Here is a 14,892-nt window from a genome sequence, read left to right on the forward strand (position 1 = left end):
CACAGTGCCTGACTCCCTGATTTTTTTAATGAGCACATATTGCTTTGGAGTAAGGCCAAACACCCTCCCCCCAAACAAACAGTAAAAGAAACATCATTTTCAAACGTTGCCCCAATGATAAATATGTGTGGTAATACATACGCTAATTAGCTCAATTTAGCCATTCCACAATCTGTACATATCTTTAAATGTCCTACTGTACATAATAAATACAAATCATTTTTATTGACTCATTTCAAAATAATACATTGAAAACAAAACCAGTTACAGAATAAGGTCCATTTCCTGCATAAGCAATCGAAATAGGAAATTCCTCTCAAAATAGCAGTGCCAGAATTTCCAAGCTGCTTGGAGCCATGTTACGTGCCATGCAGAGGTTACAGGCACCTGGCTCCAAATATGAAGACTACATTGCCCACTGGCTCACAATCACCACTCAGCAACTTCCCAACCTAAAGCAACGAGTCGAGCGAAGAGCTAATGTGTGTCCAAATATTTATGTGTGCCGGGTACGTGCATTTTATTCTTTCACTGTGTGAGCACATTGACATCCTTAATAAGGTAGGTTTTCTCACTACTCCTAACTGACAGACGAGCACCTGGGAAGAAAGTTGAAGTAACTTGCTCAAAGTTGCAGACTAGGGCTGGGGATATGGCTCAAGTGCTAGAGTACCTGCCTAGCAAGTACAAGGCCCTGAGTTCAAACCTCAAAAAAAAATCACAGACAAGGAAGGGGTAGAAACAATATTTGAATGGAGCAGTCTTTATGGCTTGTCTTTCTAGTGCCACTGCGCTACAGTTACCTCAGCGTTTCACACCTTAACATTATTTTATTTTTTTGGTAGTACTGGGGTTTGAACTCAGTGCCTCACGCTTGCTAAGCAGGTGCTCTACCACTTGGGCTACTCCACCAGCAGTGTTTCACATCTTAAACAACTCTCATGTGTGCAGAAAATGGTCAGCAGTTGGGGAGGGAAACTAACTTGGTGAAGCAGGACCTCCATGAGCTGTTGGGGAAGCATGCATGGGACAGATGGACAATGGCAATGGTTCAGAGAAATTGACAAGGCTAGAAAGGTCTGTGGCTTCTAAGGATTCCATGAAGCCAAAAAGAAAAGCCATTTTTTTAGCTCAATGGCTTGGATTGAGTCCCAAACACAGAGTGAGTTCTGTTAATTCTACGAAGGCAAGAGATGCCTGTTGAATAAGTTAGCGCTTTGCCTGAGACATAGTAGAAGGTCAATAAATTTGGGTTGAATCAATGAAAAAAATGCATTCTGTTCTCACTCTCAGCTGCCAGGCAGCTAATCCCTGCTCAAAGGAATTAGCTGATAAAATATCAGTTTGCTGATAAAACCAGGAAGTAAAATCTTAAGTCAGGAGGGATGTGGCACAAGCTTTTCAGGTATTACATTAACAATTTTTTCTCTGGACCCATCCTGTACACATGTATGGTCACAGGAAGCCCTGTGGTAATTTCACTATTTGAAATGGGGTTGCCAGAAATGGGAAATGCCCCATGTTGGATTCCAGACCATAAATAGGAGAGGCCGTTTCTACACTTTCTACACTACCAGGGCTCCCCAGGCTGTATGTGGATACCTCCAAGAACATGTTTGCTTGTTTCTACATTTGGAGGAATGTGGATGAAAGCCTCATAAATTGGGGAAAACAAATGTCAAATTCAACATTCAGAAGAGAGGAATATCTTCGGTTTTGATTTCTACATAGCAACGACTCACTTAACCAGTTTCTCTACACAAATAATTTCACTTAGGCAGTTAAAGAAGAAAGGTATTGGAAAAGCTTGCATTGGGAGTGAGCAATGAATTTTAAGACACAAAGGTTAGTATCTTGTGGGACCACGTTTACCACTGAAGATTGCTGATAATTTACAAATCCTACTTCCTTCTTCTAGGTTCCCCACAATTCTATATTTTGCAAGTTAAACCAGGTTTTCTCTTTCTTTCCAGTACAATAGTATTTTAGAAGTATAGTAGGAAATATGTGGATTAAGATGTTCTGGCTTGACTATGTTTGCACCTGGGTATAGCTATTTTAAGTTGTGTTGCACATCCTAACAATGGAGCTGCCATATTGAAATCGTCTTGAGGAGGGAAGATGGAAGATGGCAGAGGTCCTCAGACTGAGAAGAATATGTAACTCCTAAACTTTGGTTGAACAGTCCAGATTACTTCAAAACTCTCACGTATGTGAGTTAGTACCCAGGACTTGTATGGTTATATGCCAGAACAGGATAGAAGGAAAGGGGCAGACAGCTACAAGCAAATCCAGAAGTTAAATTATACTGCTGAGTCACAGGTTCAGCAGATCTTTATGAAGCACCTCTGGTGTGCACAACAAATGTGACAATCAGTCAAGAGGGAGAGTAGAGGTAAGTGGGTTCTAACTGGCTTCCAGGAGGCCCAAGTCAGTACCAAGTAGCAGGAAGCCAAATGAGGAGACCATGGGAATCAGGGCAAGGAACTCAGATGTCTGGATGGGGAAGGATAAATGAGATGACAGGTCCTAAGCCACTGCCACAAATGTTGAGCTTGGCAAGAAGCCAAGTGAGACTGAAGCAGGGGCCCCTTAGAGACTTCCTGCTCCAGGGCAGGAATGGTCCCTTAGTGTAGTGCACAGGTGTCAAAAACAAACACACCTGGCTAACAAGAGGGTGACGGAATGACACTTCATGGCAGGGAGTGTCGCATGAGTGATAGCTCCCCTGACTTCTCTGTGTGCTAAACAGAAGCCCCTAGAGGTCTGCTGTGTTTTTTTCTTTTTTTGGTGGGAGTGGGGTTTGAACTCAGGGCTTTGCACTTGCAAAGCAGGCACTCTACTGTTTGAGCCACACCTCTAGTCCATTTTGCTCTATTTTGGAGATGGAGGGGTCTAGTGAACTATTTGGCTAGGCTGGCCTCTAACTGTGATCTTCCTGATCTCAGCCTCCCAAGTAGCTAGGATTATAGGTGAGAGCCACCAGCATCCAGCTTATGGATTGATTTTTAATTTTTTGTATCTGGCTTCAATAAATGATGGAACCTAAGCTAATCATAAATAAATGAGAAATTTCTGGTAGGCAAAAAAAATCAGCTATGATCCCTTTACCCAGGCTTTAACATGGTGGTATATACTTTATATGTCAAAATACCACTTTCTACAAACCCTAAACTCCCATTCCATTTAGTCTGGAATGGTTTCCTGAATGTAGTGAGAAGATTTTCTATTCAGTCAAAGCAGTAACCTTAATATGCTAAGTTTCATGGCCTCTTTTTAAGTAGATGCTTCAAAAGGCATTATTCCTTAAAGACTTCTTTATAGGGTTTCTGTGAAAGTCACAACCTGTCAGAAGAGAGTGGCTCCCTACCTGCTCACAGTCCGGCTGGGCAACTGAGTGTTTTCTAAATGAGGCAAAGCCAATTCCAGGAAGGAAGAGATGGGAACCAGGAGCGAGGGAGAAAAGGGAGGCTAATGAGAGAAAAGAGAGTCGACAATACAAGCCAAAGATGATGGTGCCAGGGAAACACAGACTGAAGAAGAAAGGAAAGAGTGAATCAAAAGAATGACTTTTAGGGGTTGGGCTTGGTGTATAGCTCACTGGTAGAGCACACACTTAGTATGTGTGAGACCCCAGATTCATCCCCAGCACCGCATAAAAATTTGCCCTTATTTTTTTTATCCTTCATATACCTAGATATTAATACTAGATATTAATTTGCCCTTCCTACTTAAGGACAGCCTAGTGTAATGAAGTGAGCCCATTAGTGGAGCCAAAAGATCTGGGTTCCATTCCTCCTGAAAGACACCAGGCAAGTGTCTTACCTGCTCTGAATCTCAGTCTCCACACTTGTAAAATGATGGGCTTGGAGTGCGTGACATTTAATTCATCTCTATTGTGTCTCCACTGCTAGATATATACAGAATCGATTTCAAGTTTAGAAGAAAATTCCCAAGTACCATTTAGAATCTGGTGTGCACCACGCACACCACATGGATTTAGTGCTAAAGCATTACGTGGAAACAAACAATTATAATTGTTTTAATTACCCAGAGTAGCTAGTAATTTTGACAAGACTTGGGAGTACTGTCTTGCGAATGCTGTTATTACCTTGTCACCTTGCAACACTCTTTCCAGTATAGGCAGGATAATTTCAGTGTCCCAGGAGTGGAGGCAAGATTGCTATTAGGGTGGTAATCTTGTGGTTCCCCCTCCCTTTTCCCTCTAGTATAAAGGGTAACTGAGTAGTGAGAGTCTCTTAGACACCATCCAACTAATCTAGCAGAGAGCATGAATCAGATCCATCCTCTCCAGGTCATTGCCAGGCCTCCGAAGGCCCCAGGCAATGACCCATTATCATTCCCTGTAGCTTTGAAAAGGTGTCTGCCAGAAAGTATCACCTATCACATCCTAGACTAGCTATGTAATTCCGGAGTTCTCTTGCTAATTTGGTTTCCTCATTATCAATATAGCCGAGGGTAAAGGGCTGGTGGTCAGACAGCTACTTACTCAGTTTGATTCCCCAGGACCCCCCAGGACAGTCACGGTCACTTGGGCCGGAAATCATTCTTAGCAGCTGGTCTCAACCAACTTCAAGCCTCCCATCTTTCACACATGCAGCACTTTGAACTGGCTTTATGTTTTCAGAAAGAAAATAAAAACCAGTTGTAATGTGGTGTGAATTTCACACATTCAGAAGCAACTGAAGGGTTGTTCTCCCCGTTTAGGCTAAGTACCCAGTTAAACCAGGCTGCCCTCCCAGGTTTATGGCTGAGTCCTATGGGTGGTGGGGAAAGGGCCTCCAGTTGACTTCCTACTTAGTCTTTGTTGTTTTACGTGTGACTGCACCTTGCTTTCCACTAGATGCTAAAAGCTTAGACTGCCTGAAGAGAGCTCCCTGTTTTAGAAGAAAGTGCCAGTGCCTAGTAATTAGTGTCTCAGGCTCTGTGCAGTTTTCTTCTTGGTGACAGCTCACTCAGTGAAGTTCTTCTGTCATGCATTTCCTAGTCCCCTGGACAGTTACCCAGTGGACAGTTCCAATTTATGCTCAGTTTAGTTCAGAACATAATTGAGTTGTGCCCGACTATATTGGTAAATGTGTAAGATGTGTACTTTCTTTTCTTGCGATGTTAGAATGTCTTTTTTTTTGTAGCGCTGGGGTTTGAACTCAGGGCCTCACGCTTACTAGGCAGGTGCTCTCACTGCTTGAGCCACTCCACCAGCCCAGAATATTTCATTTTTTGATGAAAAATAAAGCAGTCTTATAAAAAAAAAAAGCTGGTCTAGTGTTTAATCCCCAAGAAGTTCCAGGGTGCCTGGATGTAGGCCATGGATGACCAGAAAAGAGAAAAGCTTGCCTTCAGGGAGTCCCAGCTCTCTGTAAATGAGTCACTATGGTTGCTTTTTATAATTAGGGAGTCAGACTGAAGAGGAGAAATTTTATTTCACTGAGACTCAGCTTTGTCATCTGTAAAATGGGAAAAATAAAACTTGTTTTTAATAATGGTTAGGGAAAAAAGGAAATACCGTGTATAAAAATTATTTTGGAGACTATAAACCTCATAGACATGAAAACATTCATCAGTATTGTCACAGATTTTAATTTAAAAACTTCTTTGTGTGCTGGGTGCTGGTGGCTCATGCCTACCAACCTAGTTACTTGGGAAGCTGAGATGAGGAGGATTGTGGTTTGAGGCCAGCCCAGTCAAATAGTTTGTGAGCCCCCATCTCCAAAAATAACCAGAGGCAAATGGACTGGAAATGTGGCTCAAGCAGTAGAGCACCTGCTTTGAAAGCATGAAGCCTTGAGTTCAAACACCAGGAATGCCAAAAAAAAAAAAAGAAAGAAAGAAAGAAACAGTGAACACATGAGAGGTGGAGTGTCAAAAGGCTATTTTATCAGCTTATGCCAGCAGAGGGCTTTAGATATGACAAGCTGTGATTTTCTTTTCAGTCCTGTGCAGAGTAGGGCATGCTAAAGGAGGGACTCAACTACTAGCAGGGATTGGTGAGGGAGGTTTGCAAATCCCTACTTGTAGCTTGGTCATTGTGGAAAGAATTCAGTAATGGGGCGAGTAGCAGTGAGACACACTGTTTGGGTAGCCCCTCATTGTATGTGTGGTTGATAGGCCAACTGGTAAACAAAGAAATGGCAGGAATGAGCAAAGGGGTGAATAAAAGTGAATCAAAGACTGCAAAGTCACCAGGCTTCTCCCTTGTCCTACCTGCCTCTGGTCTACCGCACCTGCTAGGAGAAATGTCTCACATTTCAACTGTATTTTTTAGTATACATTCACAATACAAAGGAGTTTCGTTATAATTCCATGGATGCGTATAGTGTACTTTGAACACGTTACTCCTTCTTGTATTTCCTTAGCTTCTTCTCCCCCTCCACGTTTTCAAACAGTGTTCAGTGGGTTTTATTACATCTTACCTTTTCTTTTGGTGGTACTGAGATTTGAACTCAGGGCCTCACACTTGCTAAGCAGGTGCTCTACCACTGAGCCAATCCGCCAGCCCATCTTACCTTTCCCTATTGTTATTACTACTGCTTTAGCTCAGGCTACCATCTTTTTTTTTTTTTCTTTTATTATTCATATGTGCATACAAGGCTTGGTTTATTTCTCCCCCCTGCCCCCACCCCCTCCCTTACCACCCACTCCACCCCCTCCCGCTCCCCCCCCAATACCCAGCAGAAACTATTTTGCCCTTATCTCTAATTTTGTTGTAGAGAGAGTATAAGCAATAATAGGAAGGAACAAGGGGTTTTGCTGGTTGAGATAAGGATAGCTATACAGGGCATTGACTCACATTGATTTCCTGTGCGTGGGTGTTACCTTCTAGGTTAATTCTTTTTAATCTAACCTTTTCTCTAGTTCCTGGTCCCCTTTTCCTATTGGCCTCAGTTGCTTTAAGGTATCTGCTTTAGTTTCTCTGCATTAAGGGCAACAAGTGCTAGCTAGTTTTTTAGGTGTCTTACCTATCCTCACCCCTCCCTTGTGTGCTCTCGCTTTTATCATGTGCTCATAGTCCAATCCCCTTGTTGTGTTTGCCCTTGATCTAATGTCCACATATGAGGGAGAACATACGATTTTTGGTCTTTTGAGCCAGGCTAACCTCACTCAGAATGATGTTCTCCAATTCCATCCATTTACCAGCGAATGATAACATTTCGTTCTTCTTCATGGCTGCATAAAATTCCATTGTGTATAGATACCACATTTTCTTAATCCATTCGTCAGTGCTGGGGCATCTTGGCTGTTTCCATAACTTGGCTATTGTGAATAGTGCTGCAATAAACATGGATGTGCAGGTGCCTCTGGAGTAACAGTCTTTTGGGTATATCCCCAAGAGTCAGGCTACCATCTTCACACACCCGAACTGCAACAGCAGCCCCAAATTGTCTGCTTGTTACCTGTTTTGTCCCTTCCCCCACTCACCCTTGTTGATTGCAGTTTTGTTCACAATAGCCAAATTGTGGGAATAGCCAAGGTGCCCAACAACCGATGAACTGATCATAGAATATTACTCAAACATAAAGAAAAATGAAATTATGTCATTTGCAGGAAAATGACATCATCATGCTGAGCAAAATAAACCAAATACATTTGGTTCAAAAAGCCAAGTATCATGTTTTTGCTTATTTGTGGAAAAGAGGCCTAAAATGATGGTGCTCAAATATGGTGATGATAATGATGATAAGACATGCGTGGAGGAATATGTGTGTGGGGGGACCAGTGACTGGGGAAGGAGGAAGAGAAAGGGTACAGAGGGGTGAAGAGGATGGAAGTACACTGCATATATACATAAATATAAAGTCAGTGTAATGAAAGCACCAAACACTGTTTGAAAAAGGATAGAGGAGGAGGGAGGGAGGGAGGGGGCAGGAATACAATGGAGGGTGTGAAGTCGTGCAAAGTACACTGTGTGTACAGAATTACCACAATGAACTCCCCTTGTATTATTAATGTATGCTAATTCAAAAATAAAGTGAAATTTAAAAAGCAAGCAAACAAAACAACTCCAACTCCCAACTCTGACCATGTCAGTTCCCTGCTTGAAACCATTCAGTTACCCCACTCCCACCTGGCCCCCCACCTATGGGCACACAGCTTCCTATGACACAAAATCGACTTCTTTGGTACATAGGGCTCCTTTGCACTCTTCCTGGTTGTTGTATCTCTCTTTCTCCCTCAGCAGTGCACTCACAGGTTCATTGTCCATACGAGGTGTCCTAAGGTTTTCTGCCCCTGACACTCTTCTTTTGTTCTCTTTACCTGGCTAACTCCACCTTTTGCTTCAAGCCTTGTTAGGTGTTCCCTCCATTAGAAATCCCCATGCTCCCCTCTTGCCCATCTTTTTGGGTTAGGTGCCCTTTAGCTGAGGTCTCATGTTACCCCTGCATACATACCTCAGCGAAGGCACTTGGGCTTTGGAATGGCTTTGATTAACCATAGATGTGACTGCCAGCCTAGTGCTTCTTCATGGGAATGCCTGTGTCTTGTTCACTTCAGTTTCCTTGAAGAGCAGGAAAGTACCTGGCACGGAGTAGGTCCTCAATACAATATTGAATTGAAGGGGTGGAAGAAAGGGTCACAAAAGTGTAAAGCCGTATACAGAAGGACAAAGGCAGTTGTATCAAAATTAATGTGAGAGTATGGGTGGGTGAAGATCGTGTCAGGCAAACAAAAAGAATTCAGAAAAGAGAATAAAGAATTTTGGAGAAAACCTGCTAACAGAGTGAGGGTGAGCTTTTAAAGTGTTTATTAAGGAGAAGGTTTAGACTAAAATAGTTCTCTGCTTCCGTCCTTCTGTGGAGCTGTTATGGCTGTCCTTCCTATGAAAATGGAATCAGAGCGTTCCAATGACCTAAGGTAACCCACTCAATTGCCACTGGAGCAATGACCAGCTCCATAGAAATCAGTGCTGACTTCTTTGAGGAGAAACTAATAATCATAATTATGATTATTATATTATAAACCCTAATATTCCAGATCTTGTTATTGAACACAAATACTGCCCTTGTTAAAACAGATCCTGTAGGTGGTTCAAAAGCTAATTAATAGCTAGGTGACCACTCAGTAGAATTTATCCAAGACTGTCCTGGTTTATATCTGCTGTGACAATATAATTATAATTAGTGCCACCTGTTACCCCCAAAAGTGCCCAGGTTTGGTTGCTAATTGATATGGTCAGTTTACAAATAGTCAATACTCACTGAGTTCTTCCTTTGGGACAGACACCACGTAAAGTCCTGTACTTGAATATTCATAGTAGGTGCTCACTATGACCTTATCTGAAATTGGGATACAGTTCACATACCAGAAAATTCATCCTTTTAAATATACAACTAACAGGATTGTAGCATTTCACCATGTTGTGCAACCATCACAACTAATTCCAGAATATTTTCATCCCCAGTAGAAAGTCCACACTAATTAGCAGTCACTTTCCATCCCTTGCCCGCTGCCACCAGCTCCTAGAAACCATTAATTTGCTTTCTGTCTACGTGGATTTACCAATTCTGGATGTTTCATATAAAGTAACCATACAGTATGTGGCCATTTGTGGTTAGCTTCTGGCCATCCTATTTTATAATTGAGGAAACTGAGGCTCAAAGCGATGAACCAGCCGGCCCACGATCACCCTTTTAGTGAGTGGGTAGAGATGTCAGAAATAGACCCAGGTGTATCTTGCTCTATGCAGAGCCCACATTCTTAGCCACCGTGGTGTGCTGCCTTCTCATATTCGTTGCCGGTGTTCGGCACATTCTTGGAACTCCTCTTTGGCCTTCTGTAACTAGATGCATTCTTTACAAAATACCTCACAAGTATTCATTATCTGAGAATGGATTTAATTTTTGGAAAAGACCAAACATGAAGTTGGGTATGGTAACATATGCCTGTAATCCAGCACTCAGGAGACTGAGACAGGAAGATCGAAAATTTGAGGACAGCCTGGTCCACCTAGAGAAAGCCTGTCTCAAAACAAATAATAAAAGCCAAAAATGATAAATAAATATGCTAACTAAAGTGACTTATCAAGTTAGGTCATTGCTATGGGCTGGCTTGTGTCCTTCCAAAATTCATACGTTGAAACTCTCACCCTCAATGTGACTGCATTTGGAGATAGGATTTTTATTTATTTATTTTCCTTTTTTCATTATTGCTGTGCTGGGGGCATATTGTGACATTTACAAAAGTCTTATACTATATCATAGTTGAATTCACGCCCTTCATCATTCTTGGAGATAGGATTTTTAGAAGTTGATGAAAGTTGACATTAGGAACTAGAGAAAAGGTTAGTTCGAGAAGAATTAATTTAGAAAGTAACACATATGTACATAGAAGCAAAACTAGGAATCTCCCTATATAGCTATCCTTACCTCAACTAGTAAAAAACCCTGGTCCTCCTTATTAATGTTTATAGTCTCTCTTCAACAAAATTAGAGATAAGGGCAAAACAGTTTCTGCCTGGAAGCGAGGGGGTGGGGGGGAGAGGGAGGGGGTGGGGGAAAGGGAGGAGGCAGGTGGTAGTGGGGGAGAAATGACCCAATCATTGTATGCACATATGAATAGAGGAAATTAAAAAAAAAAAGAAAGTTGACATCATAAGGATGGGGTCCTTATCCAATACTATTGATATAAGAAGAGGAAGATCTCTCTCTCTCTCTCTCTCTCTCTCACACACACACACACACACACACACACACACACACACGAAGATATAGTGAGATGGGGCTGTCCACAAGCCAAGAAGAGAGCCCTCACCAGAACCTGACCATGCTGACACCTTCATGTCAGATTTCCAGCCTCTAGAACTGTAAGAAAATTAATTTCTACTGTTTGAGTGCCCCAGTCTATGGTACTTCGTTCTAACAACCCAAGTTGACTAAGTCCTATTGTGGGATAACCATAAAGGAAGATGAGTGATTATCAACTCTGACACCAAGAACAATATCCTAAGGAAAGTGCTAGAAATATTTTGAATGGCAGAATCAACAATGGAAATCAGACACTTTGTGTGGCATGCTATTAACTTTTATACCTATTGCATTTCTCTGGAAATTATAACAAGTGTCAGGAAATCTGTAAATACCATATTATGCTACTATTTTAATATGCTATATTTTGTTCTAATCTATCCTTTTCTGAAACCTTAATTATATAGTCTGGATTTTTTAAAAGTATGTACTCAACATTTGTATATATTAGAATCTCTTTCCTAATGCTGTTCAATGGCCAGTTAGTTGATAAAATTTATAGAAGCAAGAATCCAGAATAAATCATATATAATACACACAAATCTTAAATTATTAATTTATTTATTCTTTTTGGAGGGCCAGTATTGGCGTTTGAACTCAGGGCTTTGTGTTTGCTAGGCAGGTCTCTACCACTGGAGTCACGTCTCCAGCTAAATTATTTGTTTTAACATAAAAGCATACATTTGTATTCAAATGTCCATCTTTTGATGTAGGGCCAAGATCTTCTTTTTTTTAATGTATGGCCTTCTGATCCCATTCTTCTATATATTCTTCCCATAAATCATACCCTTAATGCATCTGTGACTTCCAATATTGGTATACTTGACATGGAAAAGTATTGCAGATGTGTGGGAAACAATTTGAGTACAGAATTCTTTCAGATTTTGGTATATTTTCTTCTCCAATATTTTACAACTGTTATACCCCAAACCAACCTGATGACACATTTGGAAGGATTCTCCCTTATTGAGTCTTTACAAAGATATCAAATTAATTTTCATAGAAACAACTCTTGTTTTTATTCATAATAATTTTCAATATGCATTTAATTGTGGATTTATAATGACAAGTAGAACTATCAAAAATACATTCGTGAAAATATTTATTGGTGAATATGCACTCAGTCTTTGGATGTCAAGGCACGCAATCATACTAGAGTGACCTACTTACTAGCTACCAGCTGGCATGTGCCAGTTTTTTAAAGAGGGAACGGAGCCAGATGCCAGTGGCTCGTGCCGGTAATCATAGCTACTTGGAAGGTTGAGATTGAGAGGATTGTGGTTCAACCACAACCTGGGCAAAAAGTTAGTGAGACCCGATCTTGACCAATACTTGAGCGCAATGGTGCATGCTTGTCATGTAAGCTACATGGGAAGATTGTGCGTTCCAGGCCAGCAAGGGCAAAAAAAAAAAAAAAGAGTTGACCAGACCTCATCACAACAGAGAACAGCTGCCATCATCCCAGTGATGGCAGGAAGCATAAAATAGAAGAATCACGGTCAAGACTGACTTGAGCAAAATGGGCATCCATTTTATCTGTTATCTCCAAAATAACAGAGCAAAAGGAGCTAGAGGTGTGGCTCAAGCAGTAGAGTACAAAGCCCTGTGTTCAAACCCCAGAATCATAAAATAAAATCATATAAAATCAAGAGGTACTGTATGCATCATTGAGTGGAATTTGGTTAGGAGACGTTCTACTGTCCTTGCTTATTTAAAAATATCCAGACACGTACAGAGTGAAAAGCTAAAGTCCCCTTATGCTATCCCTGGGCAGACGATACTGTTAAGAGTTTGTTGTGTTTCATTCCAGGCTGACTTCATTGCATTTATCTATCCTTGTGCATTGCTTACATCTTTTGATGTGCCAGACATCAGACTAAGACCTTAATGTGAGTTAGCTCATTTAATCTTCACAACAGCCCTATGAGATAATACCACTTTTATCTCTATTTCATAGTCGAGTAAATCGAGGCTCAGAAAGTTTCTTCAATTTTCCCACAGTCATACACTGATTGTTTTTCCTGCTGAAAGAACTATCATACTAATGTGCATGAATCAAGTTAAACGTTTGGTTCAATTCATCTGTTTATTCTGTAGACATCTAATTGAATGTCCACTCCTTGCCAAGCTTAATGGCAGGTTTGGCTTTTGTCTTCAGGTACCTGCAAAAGGTAGATCAATTTGTGAATTACATAATTTCCCCCAATTAATTCTGTTAGAAAGTGAGTAGAGAAAGATTACAAGTCTATTTTAACAAATTGGTATATGACAGCTCTAGGGGCATAGAAAGTTGGGTAGATTGATTTTCAGAGCTAGTCTCTTTGAATATTAAGTACTGCTTTCATGAGATAACATTGAATCTTCCAAGAATCAGTGTCTAATGGTTAATGACCCAGTAAACTGGACATTATAAATACAAGCTTCGAAAGATTTCTTTAAATAATGAGGGCTGGGGATATAGATCGGTGGTAGCTTGTGTAACATACACAAAGCACTAGGTTTGATTCCTAGCACCATGAAATAAAATATGACATATAAATAGATACATACATATATATTGGTTTTTGTATTTGAAAATATATATCTTTTTTAAAAAAACAGATACTGCTCTACTGTAATCCAAGGGAGATGAGGACAAACAGGATTAGGATTGCAGTTTAAATTCCTGGAGTAGGAGGACTGACTGGGGGTAGAGACTTTAGATCTGCTAAGAGCTGGATTAGAAGGTTGAACCGTGCTAACTTAAATAGAAGCAAACAATTGTACTGAGAATCAGAAGTCCAGAAAAAGAAGAGTTTTATGTAAGGAGATATTACGAGAAAGACAATCATAACTTAAAAATTGAGAAATTGGATCATGATGGTAGAAAAACATAAAGGCTGCGTGTTGAGACAGAACCAAGACTGTATCTATTATGCAATACATTCCACAAGGCTGGGTAATTTCAATGTACACTATGGAGGACAGAAGGGAAATGCCTATCCAGGAGCTGGGGGTGGAGGGCCTGAGCCACATGAGCGCCTGACCTCCAGCTGGCACGAATGCCAAAGGCTTCCAGAGCTATTTGGCCACATTTACATGAATGGAAGAATCAGGGGATTATTCCTATAAACATGGTATGGGATTTTTACAGAAGGGAGCAAAAAGCAAACCTTGGTGTAAAATCTTCCAAGAATGGCTACAGATTTTGTGACTACAGAAACATTTACATATACAAACACATGGAATGTGACAGCCTTGATAGAGAGGATTAAGTGCCCGGATGGAAAATAATAAAAATGAAGAGGAAAATGGAAAATCTTGAGCTTCTTAGATTTGTTTGCAAAGAAACTGGAGTCTGTGATGGAATTTGGTGCTCGTGACTGAAATGTTTCTTTGGTGTTGGAAAAAGTATTGCTGTCATCCCCCTCTCTTTAGAAATTCTTTTTTTTAATAATAAAAATCCCGTGGCAGCTCCTTGTCTGGAGGACTTTAAAAATAGGAGAGATTTCATCTGTCTGGAATGGTCTGTGTCAGCACTTGCCCTAGGCTAGGTTGCCACATAGGCAAAAAACGCCCCTGCTCCATTCCCCCAGCCGGCGCCCCCTCCCTCAGACCCCCATGCTCTTTGTGCCCCCACCCCCACTTCCAGCTCTAGCTCCCTTTTCCTGGGCTGTAGCTCCAATGCCATCTCCCACATCAAACCAAACCCCTCTTCTGCAGTGCAGCAGCTCTCTGTCCAGGTGCTAGGGATGCCATAGGTTTTGCCCTTTGTGGCTTATTTGCTTTTAAAAATAGGACCCTGGTTAACCCAAATGGCTTTTGATTTGGTGGAGCTCTGGGCAGTGTAACCAAGTGAAGGCAAGTCCAAGGGGAGAGGGGCGTATTTTTGGTCAGTGAGGGAAAGAGGGAGGTGGGCCGCCTTCCTGGAAGCTATTAAATCCCAGATGTGGGCTCCATTCAGTGTAGTACTGCCTTGGGGTTGGGGGGGGCGATGGACTCTCTGACCTCTCAAGGTTGCTGTTAATTCTATAGGTTGGTGATTTCCAGCTTGGTTTCCCCACACCCAGCTTCCTTTGCAGCATTCTGAGGACCTTGTGACTCGGCTTTAACTAGGGGTTTTCAGCAGCATGGCTTTGTGCCTATCAGC

The 14,892-nt window shown here is 41.4% G+C and overlaps 1 protein-coding gene across 1 annotated transcript in view; it reads left to right on the forward strand.

Annotated features, from left to right (window-relative positions):
- Window positions 1-356: 356 nt before the first annotated feature.
- Frmd7 (FERM domain containing 7) overlaps window positions 357-14,892 on the forward strand; it is a 37,447-nt gene continuing 22,911 nt past the window's right edge. The window contains 1 exon segment of the mRNA XM_074062210.1: window positions 357-509. Within this exon segment, the coding sequence (XP_073918311.1) occupies window positions 357-509 (153 nt within the window).

The sequence above is a fragment of the Castor canadensis genome, chromosome X (genome assembly GCF_047511655.1).
Source record: "Castor canadensis chromosome X, mCasCan1.hap1v2, whole genome shotgun sequence".
In the NCBI taxonomy this organism is placed as follows: Eukaryota; Metazoa; Chordata; class Mammalia; order Rodentia; family Castoridae; genus Castor; species Castor canadensis.